Source organism: Bubalus kerabau, chromosome 1 (assembly GCF_029407905.1).
Source record: "Bubalus kerabau isolate K-KA32 ecotype Philippines breed swamp buffalo chromosome 1, PCC_UOA_SB_1v2, whole genome shotgun sequence".
NCBI lineage: Eukaryota > Metazoa > Chordata > Mammalia > Artiodactyla > Bovidae > Bubalus > Bubalus kerabau.
The window spans coordinates 264,515,429-264,541,360 of NC_073624.1; the positions used below are offsets into that span (position 1 = coordinate 264,515,429).

The window sequence follows — 25,932 nt, forward strand, 5'->3', positions numbered from 1 at the left end:
TAGGGAAATTGAAGCCACATTCAGCAGTGCCAGAAACAAACATTCCACAAAGCAAAAATAAGAAGAAAAAAAAATAGTAACGATAACAACAATGGAAGTTAATTACAGAAAAGCAAAAAAATGACACCTTTAAATCTAATTACAAAAGTCTAAAGGTGCTTTGTGATGACCTATAATCTGGGATAATAATAACCCACACCATTTAACCATCCTTCTCAAAAGAATCGGTAATATCAGTCATTGAATAAAAGCAGAGTCTAACTGCCTATGATTTAGCACTCTAGACACTTACCTTTTACCTATTATCACAAACTATCTTCTTTGTCAACTGAGTTTCAGATTGTTCCTTAAATGTTTATCCATCTAGATTAAGTAAAACACAGGATAGTTAGGCACATGAAAAAGGTAACATACACCACCCAAAACATGTTGAATTTTTAACACATCAGATTCAGGTTCAATTTTCATAATTTATAATTTAAAACATGAGAAATAATACAATTTTCCAATTTCTTTCTTTCCCAAAAAGATACTAATTACAATTTCCAAATTTCTGAGTTGGTCTAAACTGTGTCCCCATGGCCTCAAGGTGACAAAAGAAACTTCCGTAAGCAATCACATTTGGAAAAAATTACAGAAACTCAAAATACACTGACTTCAATGTAAAAAACTGAGCCAGAAGAGAATATTATCTACTTCTACACTTTGTTTTAAATCTAGAACAATTAAGGGCACTTGTGTGTGGGTTAGTCGCTCAGTCATGCCCGACTCTTTGCAACCCCATGGACTACAGCCCGCCAGGCTCCTCTGTCCATGGGATTCTCCAGGCAAGGACACCGGAGTGGGTTGCCATTTCCTTCTCCATTAAGGGCACTTACTTACTTCCAATTTCCAACCTAATTACACTGAAGTGAATCTTGTTCTAAGCCACATAAAGAATTCTAAATATGAAAAAAAGCTGCCCACATCAGGCAACTAGTTTGTAAATTTAATTAAACAGACCAAACTTTTTTTAGTATTAATAATCCATCTAACTAGCCATTTGAAATACTAAAACAAATTCTACATGACTACAAATTCTAAGTATCTTTTGATACTATCTCTGGAATGGATTCTGTCAAACAAAATTAACCTAGAATGCTTCCTGGAGAGAATACAGGTGGTTTTAAAAAACGGAATAAAGGAAAAAAAAAATGCTTCTTTAGAACTAGGAAATAAACAAAACTTAGGTGAAGCAGGTGGAGATGAATAAGAAATAGTAAGTTTGATAAACCATGCTCTAGTGATGCTGCTGCTGCTGCTAAGTCGCTTCAGTCGTGTCTGACTCTGTGCGACCCCTTAGACGGCAGCCCACGAGGCTCCCCCGTCCCTGGGATTCTCCAGGCAAGAACACTGGAGTGGGTTGCCATTTCCTTCTCCGATGCAGGAAAGTGAAAAGTGAAAGTGAAGTCGCTCAGTCGTCCGACTCCTAGCGACCCCATGGACTGCAGCCTACCAGGCTCCTCCGTCCATGGGATTTTCCAGGCAAGAGTACTGGAGTGGGGTGCCATTGCTATTTAAATAGAAGGGTTAGTTCCACAGAAGAGGGTCTTACTGGTAAGAAAAGAAAGTATTGTGAACCTCACAATGTCTAGGAAAGTAAAATAAAAGTTAAACAAGAAGTGGGGAGGTAAAATAAATGTTAAAACCTGACTCTCCATGTCACTAACTTCCTTAAGCCCCTCTTCAGCTACGAATGATTACCCTCCTCACTCAACTTGATTTTACTGATTAACTCAGTCATTCCAACTCTGTTCTCAGAAAATATCCAAGATTTTGTCAGCCCCTTCATTCTGCCACATGCACCCACCAAGTCAACAAAGACGGATCTGGATTCAAGCCTCCACAGATCCTGGGCACCTTACTTCACCTCCAAGTCTGTTTCCTCATTGGTAAAGTGAGGACATCACTGACCTGATACGTACGTAGATGGAGTAGCCGAACACAGTACCTGCCAGTTCTGCAGGCCTTAGCCCCTACCACCCTCTCAATCAACTTCACCACTTTCCTCCCATTCCTAATTCACAGTGGTTATTATACACTTATTATACACATTTAAAACCCCCAATCCTATCTTCCTTGATCCCTCAAGAAGTAAGCTTCTTGTCTATGTTTCTCAAAAAACGGCTATCACCAAACACAAGTATCCTCTTTAAAATAGTTACTACACAAATACTAAAGACTACAACTTGACAAATGCTCTATGTTCTGGAGCAGAAAATGGCAACCCACTCCAGTATTTTGCCTGGAAAATTCCATGGACAGAGGAGCCTGGCGGGCTGCAGTCCTTGGGATCTCAAAGAGTCAGACATGGGCATGCGTGTATGTTCTAAATAAATGTATTCTGTCTCTCAGGTCAAAAAATCCCTATATAAAGGTAACATATTTCTGGAGTTCCTTATGTACCCAACATCTATCTAGTATTATGACCTTTTAGGTTCCAAACTCTACTCAACTGCAGTTTGTTTTTAGTTTCCCTACATTCAAAATGTAGTAATTTTCAATTAGCTAAAGTGAGAAAGGAAGAATCCCCTTTTCAGTATTACCTCATATTTACTTTTTCCACCATTCCCCAACACTTTTCACATCTCTGTCTTTACTTCTCCCATTCAGCCTGTTCATATTTGCCTCTGTCTACTCAAATGCTATGTGTAATTCAAGTCCAAATTCAAGTGTCAAGCATAAAGTCTTCTCAGACAAATCTCACACAGGTCTGAAATTATAACACTTACTGTCTAGACTAACATTTTCACAGATATATTTGGAACGTTAACATGCTTAAAGGTGTTACCATATCTAGCAATTTTGTGAATACTGCACACTATGGAGAAGGTGATGGCACCCCACTCCAGTACCCTTGCCTGGAAAATCCCATGGACCAAGGAGCCTGGTGGGCTGCAGTCCATGGGGTCGCTGAGGGTCAGACACAACTGAGCGACTTCACTTTCACTTTTCATTTTCACTTTCATGCACTGGAGAAGGAAATGGCAACCTCCTCCAGTGTTCTTGCCTGGAGAATCCCAGGGACGGGGGAGCCTGGTGGGTTGCCGTCTATGGGGTCGCACAGTCAGACACGACTGAAGCGACTTAGCAGCAGCAGCAGGCCTCCCTGTCCATTACCAACTCCCAGAGTTCACTCAAACTCACATCCAACGAGTCGGTGATGCCATCCAGCCATCTCATCCTCTGTCGTCCCCTTCTCCTCCTGCCCCTAATCCCTCCCAGCATCAGAGTCTTTTCCAATGAGTCAACTCTTCGCATGAGGTGCCCAAAGTACTGGAGTTTCAGCTTTAGCATCATTCCTTCCAAAGAACACCCAGGACTGATCTCCTTTAGAATGGACTGGTTGGATCTCCTTGCTGTCCAAGAGGCTCTCAAGAGTCTTCTCCAATACCACAGTTCAAAAGCATCAATTCTTTGGCGCTCAGCTTTCTTCACAGTCCAACTCTCACAGCCATACATGACCACAGGAAAAACCATAGCCTTGACTAGACGGACCTTTGTTGGCAAAGTAATGTCTCTGCTTTTGAATATGCTATCTAGGTTGGTTATAACTTTCCTCCAAGGAGTTAAGCGTCTTTTAATTTCGTGGCTGAAATCACCATCTGCAGTGATTTTGGAGCCCCAAAAAATAAAGTCTGACACTGTTTCCCCATCTATTTCCCATGAACTGATGGGATCAGATGCCATGATCTTAGTATCAGTTCAGTCAGTTCAGTCGCTCAGTCATGTCCGACTCTTAGCAACCCCATGAATCACAGCACGCCAGGCCTCCCTGTCCATTACCAACTCCCAGAGTTCACTCAGACTCACATCCATCGAGTCAATGATGCCATCCAGCCATCTCATCCTCTGTCGTCCCCTTCTCCTCCTGCCCCCAATCCCTCCCAGCATCAGAGTCTTTTCCAATGAGTCAACTCTTCACATGAGGTGGCCAAAGTACTGGAGTTTCAGCTTTAGCATCATTCCTTCCAAAGAAATCCCAGGGCTGATCTCCTTCAGAATGGACTGGTTAGATCTCCTTGCAGTCCAAGGGACTCTCAAGAGTCTTGTCCAACACCACAGTTCAAAAGCATCAATTCTTTGGCGCTCAGCTTTCTTCACAGTCCAACTCTCACATCCATACAAGACCACTGGAAAAACCATAGCCTTGACTAGACGGACCTTTGTTGGCAAAGTAATGTCTCTGCTTTTCAATATGCTGTCTAGTATGCTGGACACTAAAAGACTATGAAGAACCAAAACCTACACCCAAACTTTAAAGTGAACAATTTTCTGAACTGCAAAGTTAAGTATTTCACTAAACCAATTAGCCCTTAACACAGGATCTTTAACTGATGACTTAAACATACACATAATGGAGCCTTTCCCTCAGTGCAACACACTATACATACACAAGTACACACAGAGAGATGTGCACACAGAGTGGTATACACACACAACTCAAAAGTACCTTTTCTGATATGGTAAGTTGCTGCTGCTGCTGCTAAGTCACTTTAGTCGTGTCTGACTCGGTGTGACCCCATGGATGGCAGCCCACCAGGCTCCCCCGTTCCTGGGATTCTCCAGGCAAGAACACTGGAGTGGGTTGCCATTTCCTTCTCCAATGCATGAAAGTGAAAAGTGAAAGTGAAGTCACTCAGTCCCGTCCGACTCTTAGCGACCCCGTGGACTGCAGCCTTCCAGGCTCCTCTGTCCATGGGATTTTCCAGGCAAGAGTACTGGAATGGGGTCCCATTGCCTTCTCCCGACATGCTAAGTTACTGGTTAGCAAATATGCTTTATGTCCACAATAGAGTGTTCAAAAACAAACTGAAATTATAAGATAATTACCCAAAGGAACTGGGAAGGCCTGGGCAGGGGGGTGAAACCTGGTGGGGAAAGTGAAAAGGGTAGCTGAAAAGGAGCGATTACTCATGTAAAAGTGAAGATAACTGGACTAATGAATGGTCAAAGGTGTACAGAGACTGACTTCAGCTCAAAACACGAGCTTTTAATAATTACACCAATAAAAATATGGAATGGGCTCCTCAAAGAAGTGTTTCCCATCACTGGAGATGAAAAGGCACAGACTGCACAATCCACTTGGGAGGGATACTGTAGACAAACTGAATGTCGGAGGAGAAGGAAGACGAGACATCTTCCAGAGCTGTATATCCGAGGGCCTAAAATATCCATCTTGCTCCAAACTACTATAGCACCTGCTCCCACTAACACTGCCAAAAGGAGAGCCAGGAAAAAAAGATGTGATTCACTCACTCTGACCGTCAACTCTGAATACACGTCCTGAGAAAACAAGGCCACAGAGACTGAAGAGTTCACAAAATCAATACTATCCCACAGATAAAGTTAAATATATTTTTAATGACTCTAAATGTCAGTCAACATTGTTTCTCTGACAAAATATGTTCTACATTCCAAATTAACTCAAAACAAATATTTGAAACAGATCCTGTTTGTGAGGGAGCCTATGTGTATTACCTCTCACGCTGTACTATTATTTCAGTTTTTCCCTAAGGTGTAAGTTCTTTACAGTCAAGGACCATTGTTTCTGTATCTGTCTGCTCCCACAGATGTTTAGCATGCTGCCTGACTAACAGCGCTGCTTCACTAACTAACATAGTAAATTCATGGGAATGCCTTGACATCCTACAGTTAATTAGAGACAGCAACGCAATGAGTCAGGACAGACTACTCAAATTCAAGTCCTACTCAGACTGATTCCCTCTGTAACCTTGGGCAAGTCATTCAACTTGTCCAAGTCTCAGCTTTCCTACCTGAAAAAAACGGTGAAAGTGGGGATAACAGAAGATACTCCACGTAAAATTACTTGGCACACAACAGGTGCTCTACAAATGCATAGTATAATGATCAGAGCATAAGAAGCACCCTGCGAGTATTAAATAAGTAAAGTCTGTCCCTTCTGTGATTATTTTCTGCAAAAAGCACTGTCGGATATTAGTATGAAAAGTTGATTTCACAGAAAGAAATACTACAACTCTTCCTTTTTCGTATCAAAAGATTAAAGCGACTAATGTGATGCACAAATTACACACCTGAAACTATAATAACCACATCAGGAACTTGGCTCTGGGACCAGAAATCTGCTTTTTTTCCCCCCCCAGATTTCTCCAAAGGACTTCAACAGTCAAGAGAACCAGAGATCTTTTAAAAACCACTGCAGCGGAACAATGGTATTCTAAACCTATGTCGGTTATTCGAACAAGCCACACAGCCCAGCCTTTCTTCCTCTGAGGGCCCGTCCAGCTCTTCTCTCCTTCACACTCTTGGAGGCAAAGGGCGCCTAAGCTCATCCTCACCGCCAAAAGATGAAACTTGTCTTGCTGCTGCTGCTGCCAAGTCGCTTCAGTCGTGTCCGACTCTGTGCGACCCCATGGACAGCAGCCCACCAGGCTCCCCTGTCCCTGGGATTCTCCAGGCAAGAACACTGGAGTGGGTTGCCATTTCCTTCTCCAATGCATGAAAGAGAAAAGTGAAAGTGAAGTCGCTCAGTCGTGTTCGACTCCTAGCGACCCCATGGACTGCAGCCTTCCAGGCTCCTCCGTCCATGGGATTTTCCAGGCAAGAGTACTGGAGTGGCGTGCCACTGCCTTCTCCGGAAACTTGTCTTAGTAGGCCGCAACCCTCACCCCTCCGGAGTGCACCACTGCACGGGAAAAGCGGGGAACAGGACAAGGCAGGCTAGAAATACTTTTCGGGAGAAGGTGTTCGAGGCGCCTCACGGGACCCGCATCCCGCGTGAGGCGGTCCAGACAGACAGACAGACGCCCCACAAGGAACCGCCCGGTTCAGCTTCAGTGACAGGCAGGCTGCCACCTCACCGTCTCCCGATCTCGCCTGACACTCTGCCAGGCTCGCCCGGCGCCAATCCAGCAGCCCCCGGCACCCTATCCTTTCTCGCTCTAGGTAACAATTCCACAGGCCGACCGGCTTCAACTTCTGCAAAAGGCGACAGCAACCAAAAAAAACAAAAAACCCACCTGAGAAAGGAGATGCTCTTCTACTACAAAACGCCCGAGCTCAAAGCACAGCGCATGCGCATTTCACCCCCAGGCATCGATCACATGACTGGAAGTGGCTGGGGGAAGTTTAGTTCGCTCGGTATTTGATTAAAAGGTCTTAACGCGAGTTGAGAGACGGGCGCTCCTCCTGTGCGCATGCTCTCCCCTCGAGCCTCATGGGAGTTGTAGTTCTGTGGGTAAAAGCAATCCCCGCCCGCCTCTTCTCCCGAGGAACTTCCTAGAGGTAGGGGGAGGGGGTTCAGCGCCCGGAGGCCCAGGAAGCGGAGATGCTGCTGCTGTGGGTGTCGGTGGTTGCAGCCTCGGCGCTGGCAGCACCAGCTCCCGGGGCAGGTGGGCAGAGGCGGGGAGCAATTCAGGCTTGGCCCGATGCTCCTAACGTGTTGCTAGTCGTGAGCGACTCCTTCGTAAGTATGGAAAGGCAGGGGAGGGGGCGCCCTGCTGCAGAGCCGCGATTGGCCCAGCCCTTCCCCTGCTTGTAGGCTTCGGGGAGCAGAATCTGAGACTTTCAAACACGTTTTATCCTGATGCAAAGCAAGAAATGCATTTTACCTTGACGCCCCGTACAGACCTACGTGCACCACATAGATATGCATGTAACACACATAAAAACATGCTTTAGTAAGACGCACTCCGATTCGCATCTTAGCAAAATTTTTTTTTCTTTACTGGCCCATTAAATTACTAATAAATTTTCAGTCCATATCCCCGCTTGATTCACTTGTGGGGAAAAATAACATTCTGCATCAACGTAAAAGCCTGTTAGCTTTCCAGCGATCAACGTACTTTTATTACCCAGTTGTCTGATAATCCTGTTAGTGTTGATTTATGTTCGTTAGTTGACATAATTTGACCCATTCTCCTATATTCCGGATAAACTGTATGCGTGTATGTGTTGTTGTTGTTTAATCCCAAACTTAAACATTTTTTGTAACTTTCCCAAACCATCAACTAAAAAGAATACACATATTAACATTACCTGATATTTTTAGTATTATCCATGATATTAAAACTACTGCTTGGACAAATGTTTGGTTACTAAATATAATGTTAGTTTATTATGACAGGGTGTCACTGTGGTCAGGTAGATTGTTAGTGTTAAGTATGTCTGGCAGCAAAGAGCACTTTTAATCATTACGTTGTATTGCCTTCCTCATAAAATAACCCAGGATGATTAAAGTTACATAATCTGGATATACCCCTAGAATTTATTGAGAATATTACTTAAAGTAATCTTTATGATTATCTAAACTTAGGATCCTAACAGGCAATCTTGGGGAGTAACAAGAATGAGTTTATTATCAGTGCTCTTGAGATTAAAGGGAAAGGAAGGAAGCAGGATCCTGCAAAAAGAGAACTGACTGTTGACTCAGCTGATCTTGTGCGTAGTTCTCAAACTAGCATGATGCTTCAGAGCTGTTTCCAGTTTGGGGGAGGAGACCAGGCCTTTCATGTTGGATGGCCATTATTTGTGGAATGCACCCAGAATGGGGCACCATTTGGAGCAAGACAAACTACGGTCAGCAGAGGCAATCTTTCACTCGAAAGGGAATCTGCGTGGTGTGTCACAACATCCTAGAAACTTCCGAAGGTGACTGAAATATTTGGGGTTTGTTTGTTTTTAGTATAGTATAAGCACATAGATTTTTCTATATGTGTGTATGTAAATTTTGATGCAGATTAATATCTCTTATGAATATAGAAGAAAAGGTCCTGAGAATACTAGCAAGTCAAATTCAAATATATATAGAAAGGGTTATACACCATGGCTAAATGTGATTTATCCCTGAAATGTAAGGTGGGTTTAATGTCTGAAAACTAGTCAATGTGATAGACCATGTTAATTGAATAAAGGACAAATAACAGGTGATCATTTCAATAGATGCAGAAAGAGCATCTGACAGAATTCAATAACCCTTCATGATAAAAGCACTCAACCAAGTAGAAATAGAATTTTTTAAACCTGATTAAGAACACCTGCAGAAAATCCACAGTTAATGTTATTGTTAACTATAAAAGACTGAATGTTTTCTCCCAAAGACCAAGAACAAGACAAGGCTGTCTATTCTTACTGTGTTTATTCAGCAGTTAAGCTGGCAGTTTTCTAGGAAGGGAATTAGATAAGAAAATGAAATAGAAGTCATCTAGATTAGAAAGGAAAAATGTCTCTATTTGCAGATAACATAACCTTGTATAAAGAAAATCCTAGGGAATCTACTGCAAAACTTTTAGAACTAATAAGTTAGTCTACACGGCTGTAGGATGTAAGATCAATACATAAAAATCAATTGTATTTTTATACCTTTGATGAACAAACAAAAAATAAAATTAAGAAAATAATTCTATTTAAAATAGTATCCAAAATATAAAATACTTAGGATTAAATATAACCAAAGAAGTTCAATTCTTATACTCTGAATCAAACTATAAAACATTGTTGAAAAAAATTAATGAACACCTAGATAAACATCTTATGTTTATGAAATCGATTTAATATTGTTAATATAGTAATAATCATCAAATTGATCTACAAATTCTATGCAATCTCTTCAGAAATCACTATGACATTTTTGCAGAAACAGAAAAAAACCATCCTGAAATTCATATGGAAATTCAAGGGACCCAGAATACCCAAGGCAGTCTTGTAAAAGAACAACAAAATTGGAGGGCTTAAAGTTTCTAACTTCAAAACTTACCTTCACTTCAAAACTGTAGTAATCAAGATAGTGTGTCACCGGTATAAAGATAGACATATAACTCGATGGAATAGAATTGAAAGTAGAGAAATAAACTCTCAAACTCTCATTTGATTTTTCAATAAAGATGCAAAGACCATTTAATGGGGGAAAGAATAGTGTTTTCAACAGATAATGCTGGGAATACTGATTTTCCACATGCAAAATGTCTCACTCCATTTTTAAAAAGTAGCTCAAAGTGAACTGATGAATTAAACATAAAAGTTAAAACTATTAAACCCTTAGAAAAAAACATGGGTGCAAATCTGTGACTTTGGATTAGGTAGTTTGCATGCATGCAAAGTCGCTTCAGTCATGTCTGACTCTCTGCAACCCCATGGACTGTAGCCTGCCAGGCTTCTCTATCTATGGGATTCTCCAGGCAGTGGGTTGCCATTTCCTACTCCAGGGGATCTTCCCGACCCAGGAATGGAATCCGAGTCTCTTATGTCTCCTGCATTGGCAGGCCAGTTCTTTACCACAAGCACCACCTGGCAAGCCCTTGCTGCTAAGTCGCTTCAGTCGTGTCCGACTCTGTGCGACCCCACAGACGGCAGCCCACCAGGCTTCCCCATCCCTGGGATTCTCCAGGCAAGAACACGAGTGGGTTGCCATTTCCTTCTCCAATGCAGGAAAGTGAAAAGTGAAAGTGAGTCGCTCAGTCGTGTCCGACTCTGTGCGACCCCATGGACTGCCGCCTACCAGGCTCCTCCGTCCATGGGATTTTCCAGGCAAGAGTACTGGAGTGGGGTGCCATTGCCTTCTCCTGGCAAGCCCTTAGGCAATTTAAAAATGGGCAAAAGATCTGAACAGACAGTTCTCCAAAGAAGATATGCAAATAGTCAATAAACATATGAAAAGATACTCAATATTGTTAATCATATGGAAATGCAAATCAAAACCACAATGAGACACCAGTTCACACCCACAAAGATGACTATAATCAGAGACACACGAGCCATGAGAATATGAGAGAAATGCAACCTTCATATGCTGCTGGTGGGAGTGTAAAATGGTGTAGCCACTTTTGAAAACAATCTAGCAATTCCAAAAATGTTAAACATGAGTTTCACACTGATCCAGCAATTCCACTTCAAGGTATATATCCAAAAGAAATAAAAAACATATGTCCACACACATATGTCCACACACAAACTTTTACATAAATATTAATACTTCCAAAAAGTGAAAACAACTCAAATATATATCAGGTGATAAATGGGCAAATAAAATTTAGTAATATTTTTCAACAATAAAAAAGAAATGCAGTATTGATACATGCTGCAACGTGGATGAACTTAAAGTCATTACGCTAAGTGAGAGAAGCTACTCAGAAGGGACAACATACTGTATGATTCCATTTGTCCAAAGAAAGCAAATCTACAGAGACAAAAATTAGAGACAGACCAACAATTACCTAGATTCGGGAGAACAGGAGGATTAATGGGTGACAGTTAAGGAATACTAGATTTCTTTTGGACATGATGAGAATGTTCTAAAATCGATTGTGATGATGCTTACACAATTCTCTAAATATACTAAAAAAAACCACTGAATTGTATAAATTAAATGGGTTAGTTGCATAATGTGTGAATTATATCTTAATAAACCCATTTTTAAAAAGAGAAACACCTCAGCCTGAGTCTTAAAGGTGTAAGGGCATAAGCGTCCTCTCTGCCTCCCTCCTTCACCCCTGCACCTGTGCTGTTTGTAGTTTTCATGAGGTTTCAGGAGTGCTATACACAGGACTGTGTAGCAGTGTCTAGTGAGGCTCTCATTCAGTCTGATGAACAGATCTGAAAAGAATGCTCTAAACAGTCTTGCTTGATAATAAATCAGACAGTTAAGATTACTATTATATTCTTTCATTAGATTGATGTCTTGAAATCTAAACATCACTGGTTTTCCCTGGCCCAGAATAAGGAATTGCATACCAAGTCATGAATATTCATTGGAAGGACTGATGCTGAAGCTGAAGCTCCAATACTTTGGCCACCTGATGCAAAGAACTGAGTCATTGGAAAAGACCCTAATGCTGGGAAAGATTGAAGGTGGGAGAAGGGGATGACAGAGGATGAGATGGTTGGATGGCGTCACTGACTAGATGGACATGAGTTTGAGCAAACTCCAGAAGTTGGTGATGGACAGGGAAGCCTGGTGAGCTGCAGTCCATGAGGTTGCAAAGAGTCAGACACGACTGAGCAACTGAACTGAACTGAACCAAGTCATGGCTCTAGAAGGAGCAATCCAGATCACAGAATTATATCTACCAAAAAGCTTATCCATCCCAAGGCGGGAAATGCCTGCCTCCCAGGAGAGTCAAGAATAATAGCAGAATTCAAAAACTAAGGCAAAAGGCAATTGGTATCATTTCTGGCACTTTTATGCAGAAAGCCAATTGAGTTCAGTTCATCCTCTGTCATCCCCTTCTCCTCCTGCCTTCAGTCTTTCCAAGCATCAGGGTCAGTTCTTCTCATCAGGTGACCAAAGTACTGAAGTTTCAGCTTCAGCATCAATCAGTCTTTCCAATGAAAACTCAGGACTGGTTTCCTTTAGGATGGACTGGTTGGATCTCCTTGCAGTCCAACGGACTCTCAAGAGTCTTCTCCAACACCACAGTTCAAAAGTATCAATTCTTTGGTGCTCAGAAAGCCAATTAGTGGGTCTCTTTTTCTTTTTTAAATGCCCAGTTTTAGGGTACTCTATTTGTTTAAACAGTAGGAATGGCCTTAAGATAATGAAAGTTATTCTGAAAACCATTCTGGAAGATTTTCTCTCCCAACTAAAATGTGCTAGAACTGTACTTAGACCTGATTGTTCATTGTGAACTACAGTACCACATGATGGAAAACTTACTTTCTCTGTGGTTTTCATCAGCTAACCATGTTAAGATCAATTTCAGTTCAGATTGAATTACTATGTGAACCACCTCCCATTGATACCATGAGCAGTGGTACCACTTTAGCCTCTTTTTAAAAGTATTTGCTAGTGTGTAAAAACTACATGAAGTTAAAAAGCCAAAACTTCTAGAAATGTTCAATATCTTCTCTAATAATATAGTTTTGATCTTCATTTAAAGTATTAGTATGCTTTTGACCTTGAGAATATATGTAGCATAATTTAAATATTTTCTCAGAACCTAGTCAAATATAAATCATTCCATTGATGCACATAATCCAGGTTTATTAAGTTTTACAAAAATGCAGTGTTGAATTTTGAACATATTGAATTTGTCTTTTGTAAATTATACAGCTCTGAATTAAAGACTTGTTTCATTTCACTCACTGAATATTTATTGAGTGCCTTTATATCGTAGGCAGTAATCTTTACATGGACCACCTTTTACATATTCTGTGCTAGAAACTTCCCGAAGTGAGGTAGTTATCCCCTCCCCCGTTTGCCATCCTTGCTATTCTACTATTTAAAGATAGCTGCTTTCTCGTCTGCTTTCCATGGAAATGAGTCAAGAAATTGCTAACATGAATTACAGACACACTGCTGTATCCATTCAGTGGGCATTACACCCGTCTGAATCTAGCCTGCAGGACTTGGAGTCCAAGCCTCACTGTCTGAACTGTATGGCATCCCAGTGCTTCTGCTACAAGACCTCCTGCTCCATCCCTCCAAAAGGACGAACCTGGGTGGCTGGGTTGTCTAGAATCCATCCAGTGGCCACAAATGGTTATCATCCCCCATGTCCAAAAGATTGAAGGAATAAGACCTGTAGGCATTTGGGTTTTATCAAGATAAGTTTCCGAGAGTTTGAATTTATGGATTTAGTGAAATTCTTACAAGGGTAGAGTGTGCACTTTTGTCCTGGGCTCCCTTGCTCATCATTCAGGAAATCAGGAGTTACTTGCTTAGTATTCAGTGATTACTTCTGCTAGAAGTGGTATTTATTTCAACATATAAGCATGCTCTAACTTTCCCCATCTTTTAAAAAATCCTGACCTTAATCCCACATTTCTCCTGTATCTAACCCTCTATTAGCTAACATCCATCCCATTTGTTTTGTTTTGTTTTGTTTTCCTTTGCAAAAAAACTACTTAGAAGTGGTTTCTCCACCTGCCATCTCACCTCCCATTCTCTCTTCCCTTTCTGTTTTAGGTGTTCATTCTTACGACTCCATTGGAAGTGTTCCTGTCAACGTCACCAGCCACCAATTCCAATGTGCATTTTCTGACCTTATTTACATACCCTCTCAACACAGCTATTCCGTCTCTCTTGACACATTGTCTTCTCTCAGCTTTCATGAGACTCATCCTCCTAAAATCTTCCTCCCTCACTAGTCATTCTTTCTCAGTTTCCCACTCTGCCTTCTCTTCTTACCTGGGACTCCTCAGGTCTTCTTCCTTTTCTCTCTCTCCCTAAAAGATTTCACTGTCTCACAGTTTTCAATGCCATGGATATATTAAAGCCTTGTTTCACTAGGATAGACTTCTCTGAGCTCCAGATTCCTATCTGTACCCTAATTTATATCTCCATTTGGAAATCTCAGACATCTCAAAGATGTATGTATGTCCTGTATTTTGGATTAGCTCACTTTTAAACTGTATTTTATTTACAAAACTACACTGAAAACATACAATAGATATAACTCCAGGACTGGAACATTTTTTTTCTTTTTTGCTCTTTACCAAGAAGAGTTCTTCAATTCCCAATTCAATTCCAAAATAGGTATCTCCAACCTAAACATCTCTTCCAGTCTTCCAGCTCATCTCTCCAGCTGCCTAGTTGTTATCTCCACTTAAGTCCTGCAGGCGTCTCTACTTTATTTGAATGGGTGACCCTCCTCATTCTTCAGCTCTCACTTCCCAGAGAAGCCTTCCCTGTTCACTCTTACCAAGAAGGTTTCCTTTGTTATTCTGTATCTTTAGATTTTTTTTCAAGGCCGTATAACAGTAATGGTATTGTAATTATTCTTGGTTTATTCTTGGTTTCCCTGATGCTGGGAAAGATTGAAGGCAGGAAGAAAAGGGGACGATAGAGGATGAGATGGCTGGATGGCATCACTGACTCAATGGACATGAGTTTGGGTAAACTCTGGGAGTTGGTGATAGACAGGGAAGCCTGACGTGCTGCAGTCCATGGGGTCAGAGTCGGACCCAACTGAGTGACTGAACTGATGTTTTTTGCCTCTCCCACTAGTCTATAAGCTTCATGAGGCCAGGGACTCTATTTTTATTCACCATTGTATCTCCAGATCTTTCATAGTGCCTGGCACATACCAAATACTCAACAAACATTGGTTCAGTCAGTCCATCCATCCAACTTTCCAGTAATTTCTTTCATTTATTTTCTGTATTCAAATGGATCTAAGTCTCACACAACATGAATTTGCACTATTATGAGCCAGAGAATGATAACACTTTCTCTACTTCTTTTCATTATTTGAAGGTTCTTAGGATCATATTGAAGTTTTTTGCTACTTGTGAATATTTTTTAATATTTATTTATTGGGCTATACCGGGTCTTAGTTGCAGCAGGCAAACTCTTAGTTGTGGCATGTGAAGTCTAGTTCCCAGCACAGGGATCAAACCTGGGCCCTCTGCATTGGGAGTATGGAGTCTTAGCCTCTGGACCACCAGGGAAGTCCCAACTACTTGGGAATTTTATGGTTAAAATTAAAGGAAATTATTTTCTTCTTTTGTGATGTAATCAATGCTTCATAAACAATTAAATTTCTTTATTCCAGGATGGAAGGCTAACATTTTATCCAGGAAGTCAGGTAGTGAAACTTCCTTTTATAAACTTCATGAAGACGCATGGCACTTCCTTTCTAAATGCCTACACAAACTCTCCAATCTGCTGTCCATCGCGTGCAGGTACGAACATGCTTAATTTTCCTGGAAGTAGCCCCACCCTGAAAATGTTTTCACACTTTAAAAGATTATACTCCAAAATAGGATAGTAAATCATATTTGGCATCTAATAAAAAATTTTGAATATATGTGAGGTGTGTTTTAGGGTATGTAATGAGTATTGGGGGTTTCCCTCGTGGCTCAGCGGTAAAGAATCGGCCTCCTAATGCAGAAAACGTGAGTTTGATCCCTGGCTTGGGAAGATTTCCTGGTGAAGGAAAAGGCAGCCCCTCCGGTATTCTTGCCTGGGAAATCACATGGACAGAGGAGCATGCAACTCCATGGGGTTGCAAAGAGTGAGGCGTGAGTTAGTGACTAAACAACAATATTGGGTATTGGGCTTTTTTAAGAGTAGAAATTTTATCACCTAAAATGGTGTTTAGTTCAAGTCTGTTGTTTCATTTCCTTATGACTGGTGACTAAGAATCTCAACTCTCCAGGCAAATTCGGAAATGCTTATATTTCCTAGAGGAGTTCCATTTAAATTTTTCAGTAAGAGATAAGTAGTTGGGAGGGGATTGTAAAGTATACTAAGGAACTGAACTGAAGGAGTGTTAGTCACTCAGTTGTGTCTGACTCTTTGTGACCGCATGGACTGTAGCCCGCCAGGCTCATCTGTCCTTGGGATTCTCCAGACAAGAGTACTGGAGTAGGTTGTCATTCCGTTTTCCGGGGGATCTTCTCAACCTGGGGATCGAAGCCAGGTCTCCTGTATTGCAGGCAGATTCTTTAGCATCTGAGCTACACAGTAGTAAAACTTCTCAGGTATACCTGGAATTTTCTGTATTATTGCAGATTAGATATTTTTTCCTTCGGTCTCAATTCACTTCTATCCCAAATCTAACTGTTTACTTTTATTATAGTAATTTAAGAAATAGGCAGTTAAGTCATGACTAACTGAAAAAAAGAAGCAATTGACATTTTTATAAATTCTGTTCTCTGATAGAGTTGTCTTTCTCTTCCACTTTATGATGGTTTGCACTGGAACTCATAAATAGCACCCAATGATTTTCTTTTGTCCGTTAAGTTCCTGACATCATATTCTCCATGATTTGAGCCACATGTTTTTATTTTGTGACTACGTTTTCAGCACTACCAACTATATAATCACTGATGATTAAAAGAAACCTAAAGTGTATTATAAATGATGTTTCCATGATGAAGGACCAGGTGTATTACAAACACTTTTGTTCACTTTTTGTTCTTTATTGAGCACGTGGAATGAGAGCTGTACTGGGGTGAGGTGAGGACTGGGTTCCGGTCCTCAATGGACTATGTCAGGCGCGCCCCTCCGTTTCCTAATCACAGAATGCTGTATGCGCTGTGTCCCTCACAGGGCTGTTCTAGCGTCAAGTGAGATAATGGTTTTTAAAAGTGCTCAAGGAACTCTAAAGACTTCAGAAATGTTAGGTGATCCTTTTCCTGGAAGAAGTATATTTTGAACAGTTTGAACAAAGAGAAGAGAATAATCGTAATAAAAACTCACATGTATTGCATTCTTACTGCGTGCCTGGCCATATTCTAACTGCCTTTGCGTGTCTTAATTTATATAATTATCCACATTGTCACAAAGTGGAAATTGTTGTTATAAACATTTTGCAGATGAAAACTAAAGTACTGGAAGGTTATATAACTTATCAAAGGTCTAGCAGTGTTGGGATTCAATGCCAGGTGATACCCTATTCCACTTCTCATGAAGAAAGCATTTTGTTAGATGAGAAAAGGATTCAACCCTACTACATGTGTACACAGAAAAGGGAAAAGGCTTTTTTTCCCTGCTTTACTGAGATATAATTGACATAAAACACTGTGTTAGTTTAAGGTATACACCATATTCTAGAGAGAATAAGGACATTTTCATGAACTGAATCAGTCAGATCAGGTTTATGTGCATCACACAGCACTTTTAGCAATATATAGCCATAGTGCTACCTCCCACAAAAGCAGCAACAATGAGGTAACTACCAAAGCTAAGCTCCACACACTGGGGCCTTACTAACACTGTGTCCCCAGGACCAAGGTCAATGACTGGAACATAGCTGCAGAGCAAGTGATTTTTTAAAAAGTACAAACTAAGCCCAAAGTTAGTAGAAGAAAACAAACAAAGATCAAAGTGGAAATAAATGAAGTAGAGACTAAAAGCTCAACAGAAAAGATAATAAAACTAAGGCGTTTTTTTTTTTATGGACAAATCCTTAGCTATACTTTCCAAAAAAAAAGAAAGGACTCAGAAATTAAAGAGGAGACATTACGACTGATACCACAGAAAGTTATTTATAGCTATGACCTTCCCTCTGAGAAATGCTTTTTGCTGCATGCCATTTGTGTTGCTGTGCTGTATTTCCATTTTCATTTGTCTCGAAATCGTTTTTTCTCTTTTCTTCTTTGGCCCTTTGGTTGTTTAGGAGCATGTTGCTTAATCTCCACATATTTGTGAGTTTTCCAGTTTTCTTCTTGTAATTGGTTCTAGTTTCATATCATTGTGGTCAGAAAAGATGCTTGATTGATTTTTAAATTTCTTAAATTCTTAAGAATTTAAGTCTTAGTAAATTGAATTACTCAGTCTTGTTGTATGACCTAACGTGATATTCCTGGCGAATATTTCATTTGCACTTGAAAAGAATGTACTTTCTGTGTGTTTGGATGAAATGTTCTGAAAATGTTAAGTCCATCTGTTCTAACAGGTAGTCTAGTGTTTCCTTTTTGATTTTCTGTCTGAAAGATCTATTTGCTGTTGAAAGTGGGGGTATTGAAGTCCCCTAGTATTTGTGTCTATTTCTCCGTTTAGTCCTGTTAATATTTGGGAAAAGATTTATTGACTAAACAATCATAGCTGTAGAAAATAAGAGAGAAGACATAACTAAAAAGTACACTTAACTTTTTTGTGGCAAGCCGGTAACAAGACAAGAAACAAGGGAAATCCTTGGGAATTTTGGGGAAATGAGATCTGTACTTCATTTGACCAACGTGGAAAGTTGACCAATAAATACATAGTGATTATTTTTATGATTGAAAGAAACTCAAGTAAGATAGGCTTTATATTTAATTCCATCTATTTACCTTAAACAACCTGACCTGTAAGCCTTAGAGATTCACCTGTAAAGCAGAAATAGGAACTCATTTCAGTTTTCCCCTGAATAAAATGAGTTAACAATCAAAAATGTTAGGTAAAACACCTAATGCAGGTCTATCTTATTGCAGAGCCTGAGCTCTGAACTAGTCATCTCTTTTCTCTCTTGGTATAATTGTCTCAGTCATCAAAATAAATTGTTAAGCTTTGTTTACACTGATCCCATTTTTTTTCCACCAGCAATGTGGAGTGGGCTCTTCACTCACTTAACAGAATCTTGGAATAACTTTAAGGGCTTAGATCCAAATTATACAACATGGATGGATGTCATGGAGAAGCATGGCTACAGAACACAAAAATTTGGAAAACTGGACTATACTTCAGGACATCACTCCATCAGGTAAAAACTAAAATAAAAGTGATTCTCTGGCGGAGAATGAATATGTATACATATGACTGATAGCCTTTGCTGTCCATCTTAAACTATCTTTACATTGCTGATCTGCTATACGTCAATCTAAAATAAAAAGTTTTAAAAAATGCTGCGATGAACATTGGGGTACACGTGTCTCTTTCCCTTCTGGTTTCCTCAGTGTGTATGCCCAGCAGTGGGATTGCTGGATCATAAGGCAGGTCTATTTCCAGTTTTTTAAGGAATCTCCACACTGTTCTCCATAGTGGCTGTACTAGTTTGCATTCCCACCAACAGTGGAAGAGGGTTCCCTTTTCTCCACACCTTCTCCAGCATTTATTACTTGTAGACTTTTGGATCGCAGCCATTCTGACTGGCGTGAAATGGTACCTCATAGTGGTTTTGATTTGCATTTCTCTGATAATGAGTGATGTTGAGCATCTTTTCATGTGTTTGTTAGCCATCTGTATGTCTTCTTTGGAGAAATGTCTATTTAGTTCTTTTGGGTCATTTATTTTTCTGGAGCTGAGCTGTAGGAGTTGCTTGTATATTCTCGAGATGAGTTGTTTGTCAGTTGCTTCATTTGCTATTATCTTCTCCCATTCTGAAGGCTGTCTTTTCACCTTGCTAATAGTTTCCTTTGATGTGCAGAAGCTTTTAAGGTTAATTAGGTCCCATTTGTTTATTTTTGCTTTTATTTCCAATATTCTGGGAGGTGGGTCATAGAGGATCCTGCTGTGATGTATGTCAGAGAGTGTTTTGCCTATGTTCTCCTCTAGGAGTTTTATAGTTTCTGGTCTTACATTTAGATCTTTAATCCATTTTGAGTTTATTTTTGTGTATGGTGTTAGAAAGTGTTCTAGTGATTTTCATAGACAGCCCACTACTGTAATACATACATGTACCCTTTTTGACTTCTTTTATTTCTCCGCAAAGCTGAAAGTAAATCTCTTAATCCCTAGATTGTGTTAATTGGGCTAAATCTTTAGCTTTCTTTAACCTTCTTAAAATACTGAAATTACTTATATGCTAGTAATTTTGTTTTCCTTAAACATTAAAGGTCTATAAAATTATGTAGTCCATGAGTTTTGATTTATATATACAATGGATCCTTTATTTATTTAAAATTTGTTTCATAGACAATAATCTTCTTGTTACTTGCTTTTGTCAGTTCTCTCCAACTTTAGTTTTCTATTGTAATCTTTTTTTTCATTTTACTCAGTCCTCAAAATTAGGCAACAAGCATAGGGGGTAAGAATAGAAATCTAGAATTAGATTGCCTACTTTTGAATCCTAGTTTCTTGGTTTACTATTAACCAGCAGTATAATCTTAGGGCTATTATTTAAGCTAACTTCTTTAAATTTAAGTAATTTTTTTAAATAAAATTTAAATATTAAATAATGTTATTTAAATTTCTTTGTGGTGAATTCTAAATGAAATAGTATGTGCTCATTTCATGGAGTTTTACCAGTTTCTCTTTAAAATCCTTCTACTTTTTAGAAAGTAAGGTTAATCCAAAGTCAGATACACCCATTCATATTATCATATTTGAAATTTTTTTTTGTTTTTGTTGTTTCCTCAGTCAGTCCAATAATGAAAAAGAATCTAAGATTGAACGCCATGTACTCCATATCACTGTTGCTCTCTGTGTGAGATGGTTAAACTTTGATCTAAATGTTATTCCTCAATGGGATAATCTTTCTTGGAGTGCACAGATCCTGTTTCTTCTTTGTACTACTTTATTCCCACTGCCATCATAGTGCCTGTACATTATAGACACACAGTTAAATATTTTGGTTAATGAATAAATGAATGGAATAAAAAGTTATAGCTTATTATTTGATAAACAATGATATTCTATTTTACCTAGGGTTAAAATCAATAAAAAGAAAAGAGCTACTTAAACATTGATATTTGGGAAATCAAAGATGGTTTTCAATGTAATAATTGCTTATAGCATATTTTCATTTACTGATCCTCTCACCAGAGCTTCAGTTCAGTTCAGTTCAGTTGCTCAGTCATGTCCGACTCTTTGCAACCCCATGAATCGCAGCACGCCAGGCCTCCCTGTCCATCACCAACTCCTGGAACTTGCTCAAACTCATGTCCATTGAGTCGGTGATGCCATCCAGCCATCTCATCCTCTGTCATCCCCTTCTCCTGCCCCCAATCCCTTCCAGCATCAGAGTCCTCTCCAATGAGTCAACTCTTCGCATGAGGTGGTCAAAGTATTGGAGTTTCAACTTTAGCATCAGTCCTTCCAAAGAACACCCGGGACTGATCTCCTTTAGAGTGGACTGGTTGGATCTCCTTGCAGTCCAAGGGATTCTCAAGAGTCTTCTCCAACACCACAGTTCAAAAGCATCAATTGTTCCACGCTCAGCTTTCTTCATAGTCCAACTCTCACATCCATACATGACCACTGGAAAAACCATAGCCTTGACTAGACGGACCTTTGTTGGCAAAGTAATGTCTTTGCTTTTTAACATGCTATCTATGTTCATTTCAGTTCAGTTCAGTCGCTCAGTTGTGTCCAACTCTTTGCGACCCTTAGGAAATTTAAATAAACTGTCAAGACTGGTTGTAATCCTGCTGTATGGCACTTGACTGACACATAGGTTAAGGCTGCTGTGAATGGCATGTCTGCATGAGTTACAGCACAGTATCTTTCAGATTTTTCTGTGCAAGTTTAAAGACGAGTTTCAGGGGGGGAAACATATCTCATGTTGATGTTTGGTAGAAAGCAACACAGTACTGTGAAGCAATTATGCTTCAATTAAAAATAAATTTTAAAAAAAAAGGTCTCTCACTATCAAACATCATAAATAGGTGCATTCAGTGTTTTTTGATAGATTGTGCTACCTTTACCACTGAAAGTGGTAAAGCAATTTTTGATCCTGTTTGTATTTTCAGCCAGGATTACAAGTCCCTTTAGTTTATTGCTCTAATTCTCTTTCTTTTCTTGACATCATGTGATGCTTTCTTCTTGTACCAGTTTAGGGACACTAATCCAGCTATGTGTCCCTTCCTGTATATACTACACTACATCAGACTGGGAACTTTAAAGGCTACATGCTTGTTTCTTCCAGACAACTGTTAAACACATGTCGGTGGTACCATTCGTTAAGATGACACTTACTAACTATAAGACCAGGGCAAGTTATTTATCTACTCAGGATGCCAGTTTCACTGAATGAGTGTACACTGCTGCTAAGCTGCTGCTAAGTCACTCTGTGTGACCCCATAGACAGCAGCCCACCAGGCTCCCCCATCCCTGGGATTCTCCAGGCAAGAACACTGGAGTGGGTTGCCATTTCCTTCTCCGATGCATGAAAGTGAAAAGTGAAAGGGAAGTCGCTCGGTCATGTCCGACTCTTGGCGACCCCATGGACTGCAACCTACCAGGCTCCTCCGTCCATGGGATTTTCCAGGCAAGAGTACTGGAGTGGGGTGCCATCGAGTGTACACTAGATGACTCTAAAAATTCTTTCTTTCTGAAGTTCTGTGACCTCACTGGAGTACGGTTACATGGTTTATAAAATCCTGATATTAATCTGCCCTCTCACATTATAGGTGTTGTGCTCATAATAAGTCTAATTAGGTTCAAATTTTCTGTATCTTCTTAGCAATTGAAAGGAAACGTGTACTTAATTCTTAAGGTGTTTTGATCACTTTCTCTATGGGGTAAAACTTTTGTCATCACATCCCCAAAGTCTCAAACAGTGGTCTCAATCAAGGGCAATTTTTGACACCCCCACAAGACTCTTGACAGCGTCTGCAGACACTTTTGGTTGACAGCACAGGGGGAATGCTGCTGCCATCGAGACGGTAGAGGCCAAGGTTGCCGCCAATTCCCCAAACAAAAAACTAACAAGCTGAAAACGTCAGTAGTGCAAAGGGTGAGGAACCATGATCTCAAGCTAAATACTTTATACTCATCATCATGGCCTTAGGAATGTCACACTGCAAGGCATCACTGGCATTTTCAGTTCAGTTTAGTCACTCAGTCATGTCCAACTCTTTGCCCGCCCTTGGACTGCAGCATGCCGGGCCTCCCTGTCCATCACCAGCTCCCAGAGCTTGCTCAGGCTCATGTCTGTCAAGTCGGTGGTGCCATCCAACCATCTCATTCTCTGTCATCCCCTTCTCCTCCCGCCTTCAATCTTTCCCAGCATCAGGGTCTTTTCCAATGAGTCCGTTCTTTGTATCAAGTGACCAAAGTATTGGAGCTTCTGCTTCAGCATCAGTCCTTCTGATCAATATTCAGGACTGATTTCCTTTAGGATGGACTGGTTGGATCTCCTTGAGTTCAAGGGACTCTCAAGAGTCTACAATACCACAGGTCAAAAGCATCAATTCTTCAGCATTCAGCTTTCTTTATAGTCCAACTCACATCCGTGTATGACTACTGGAAAAATCATAGCTTTGACTAGATGGACCTCAGTAAAGTAATGTCTCTGCTTTTTAATATGCTGTCTATGTTGAGCATAACTTTTTTTCCAAGAAGCAAGCATCTTTTAAGTTCATGGTTGCAGTCACCAACTTGCATTTTTAATTTTATTTATTGTCCCATATTCTAAGGGTTAAGATCCACTTAACAGTAGTATTTCAGTTTTTTTTAGAATCAACAAAATCAAGGAAAATGTTAATTTAGAAGTGTATAGAATTAGAAGGTCTTGAGTAATTGATTTTTATAGATATTTTAAAAACTAGATTTCTAAGATCAGTACATTAAAGAAGATAAACATTAAGTAACATTCCTTAAAATACTAAGACTAAGATGATCCTTACTAAAGTTACAAGGGTAAAATCATGTATGGAACACCCGTTCAGAAAATACTTATTAACCCACCTACAGAGTCCCAGATGCTATTTTTAAGTCATGGGAATACTGTAGTGATCAAAACACAAAAATCTCTAGCCTCATGGAACTTATACTCTAGTGGCAAATTTAAGCAAATCAGGAGCAAATATAAGCAAACTGCTGTCCTATCTTTCCTAGCTAAAAGTTTAAAACCTAAAATCAGATGCCCTGGCACTTCATCTTACTCCTGTTGTTCTCATCTTACTGCATAAATGTTCTCAATTCATGTGTCTTAATGTGTTTCTGAAACCTGTCACAATAGGCCGTACTTAATCCCATGAGACAAATGAAAAATTAGAAGCCTACTTCCCAAGTGAGAGAATTGCTATGGCAAACTTTTTAGCTTGAGCTTGACAACCGGCAAAAGGTGGCAAACCATGGGCTGCTCTCACATCTTCTTGTTCCCTTGGCCTCCAGACCAGAAGCACAGGCTTTCTAACTAGAACCTAAGTGGCCTAGAGGGAAGCAGCAGAACTCGAACAGCAACCATAGGGTCCCTTTCAATTCTGCAGCCCAATGAATAAGTCTGTGTTTATCTCATCCATTTCTACTTTTATTTTAACTGTATAATCTAAGATCGTACGTGGGGCTTCCCAGGTGGCTCAGTGGTAAAGAATCTCCCTGCCAATGTAGGAGACCTGGATTTGATCCCAGGTCAGGAAGATCTCCTGGAGAAGGAAATGGCAACCCACTCCCATATTCTTGCCTGAAAAATCCCATGGACAGAGGAGCCTGGTAGGCTACAGTCCATGGGGTCGCAGAGTCGGACACAACTTAGGAACTAAACAATAACAACAGGATCCTACCTGCCTTAGATCAGATTTATCCATACTAAAGAGGAGTGTATTTTATTCTTTTCCTTATAATGGAAAAAGATATCCATTTCTCTGGTCATTTTAGAAGCATTTTTAGAACCCCACAGCTACATACCTTGTTGTTTTTAATGAAATTCAGTATCTAAAACAGCTTGCATTATTCTGAGTACATTGCCAGAATGACTGCTGATAGTGAAAAAGCCTGCTATTATTTTATTTTATTGCTCCAGAACCCTCGCTTCTGATATCTAGCAAATTCTGGCTGAAGCAGCTACTGGGGCTATCTTCAGAATACTGTCTACCATAACTCCTATGTCAGTTTCTTGGAATACCAGTGATAGTTCTAAGTCTACAATTTCATTACGATTCTTGGATTTTTTCCCATTTAATTACTCAAGTTTAACGTCCTGTGTATAGCTGCTCTCAGTGAAGTGTATCTCCCCCTTTTGCCAGTGCTGACCATTCATGGAATTTATTCCAATCTACTTTTCGAAGAACCTGAAGATATCTAATAAGGTGGAGATTTCACTTTTTAATTTAACATTAGCATTAGCCAGATACGACCTGGCTAAAGTGACTTACGGTTTAAAACATGAGATTTTTTTTAAAAGTCTAAAAAAATTACAGTATAGGACAAAATATGGTGAGTTATGTTTAAAGGAAGAAGCAAACACATCCAGATTTTTTTTCAAGGGGTGGGAGAAAAAGCTGTAAAGTACTACATTTTGTCTATTCTAAGGTGCACATTTTTTTTTCCACAATTTAACATATCTGAAGTTGCAATGCATCTTACAATTGATGACTACAAAATTCTGTTATAGTCTTCTTGGTAGTGTTTTCTCTTAATAGTATATATTTTTCAAAAGAGTACATTTCATATTACTAGCCTTTTAGATTTGATAAACTTGCAAAAGTAGAACATCAATAGGCTTAGGTGGAGGACAGGAAGAAGACTTCTGAACAAATGCAACCAAGTAGGAAACTGAAAACCCTTTGGAAGACACTGGATAAACCCGAATTCCTGTAAGGAAACCATGAAAGGTAAAACTTTAATATGTGAGAAGGACTTGAGCAAGCTGAGGCACTGGCAGAAAA

General features: G+C 39.9%; 2 protein-coding genes across 6 annotated transcripts in view; one reads left to right on the forward strand and one right to left on the reverse strand.

Moving 5' to 3' along the window:
• The window catches only part of SKIC3 (SKI3 subunit of superkiller complex), a 129,855-nt gene that overhangs the window by 95,306 nt on the left and 8,617 nt on the right, over window positions 1-25,932 (reverse strand). For 3 of the 5 annotated variants that reach the window (XM_055565065.1, XM_055565090.1, XM_055565082.1), the window contains exons 1-2: window positions 7,041-7,165; window positions 293-363 (exon numbers count right to left, since the gene is read on the reverse strand). The gene's annotated coding sequence lies outside the window, so the exon portion shown is untranslated. Of the gene's footprint in view, window positions 1-292; window positions 364-7,040; window positions 7,166-25,932 lie in introns of those variants that run through there. The other 2 variants (XM_055565100.1, XM_055565075.1) reach the window with 1 other exon arrangement.
• ARSK (arylsulfatase family member K) overlaps window positions 7,228-25,932 on the forward strand; it is a 57,862-nt gene continuing 39,157 nt past the window's right edge. The window contains exons 1-3 of the mRNA XM_055565105.1: window positions 7,228-7,486; window positions 15,510-15,639; window positions 18,986-19,145. Of these exons, the coding sequence (XP_055421080.1) occupies window positions 7,349-7,486; window positions 15,510-15,639; window positions 18,986-19,145 (428 nt within the window). The 5' untranslated portion in view covers window positions 7,228-7,348. The remainder of the gene's footprint in view (window positions 7,487-15,509; window positions 15,640-18,985; window positions 19,146-25,932) is intronic.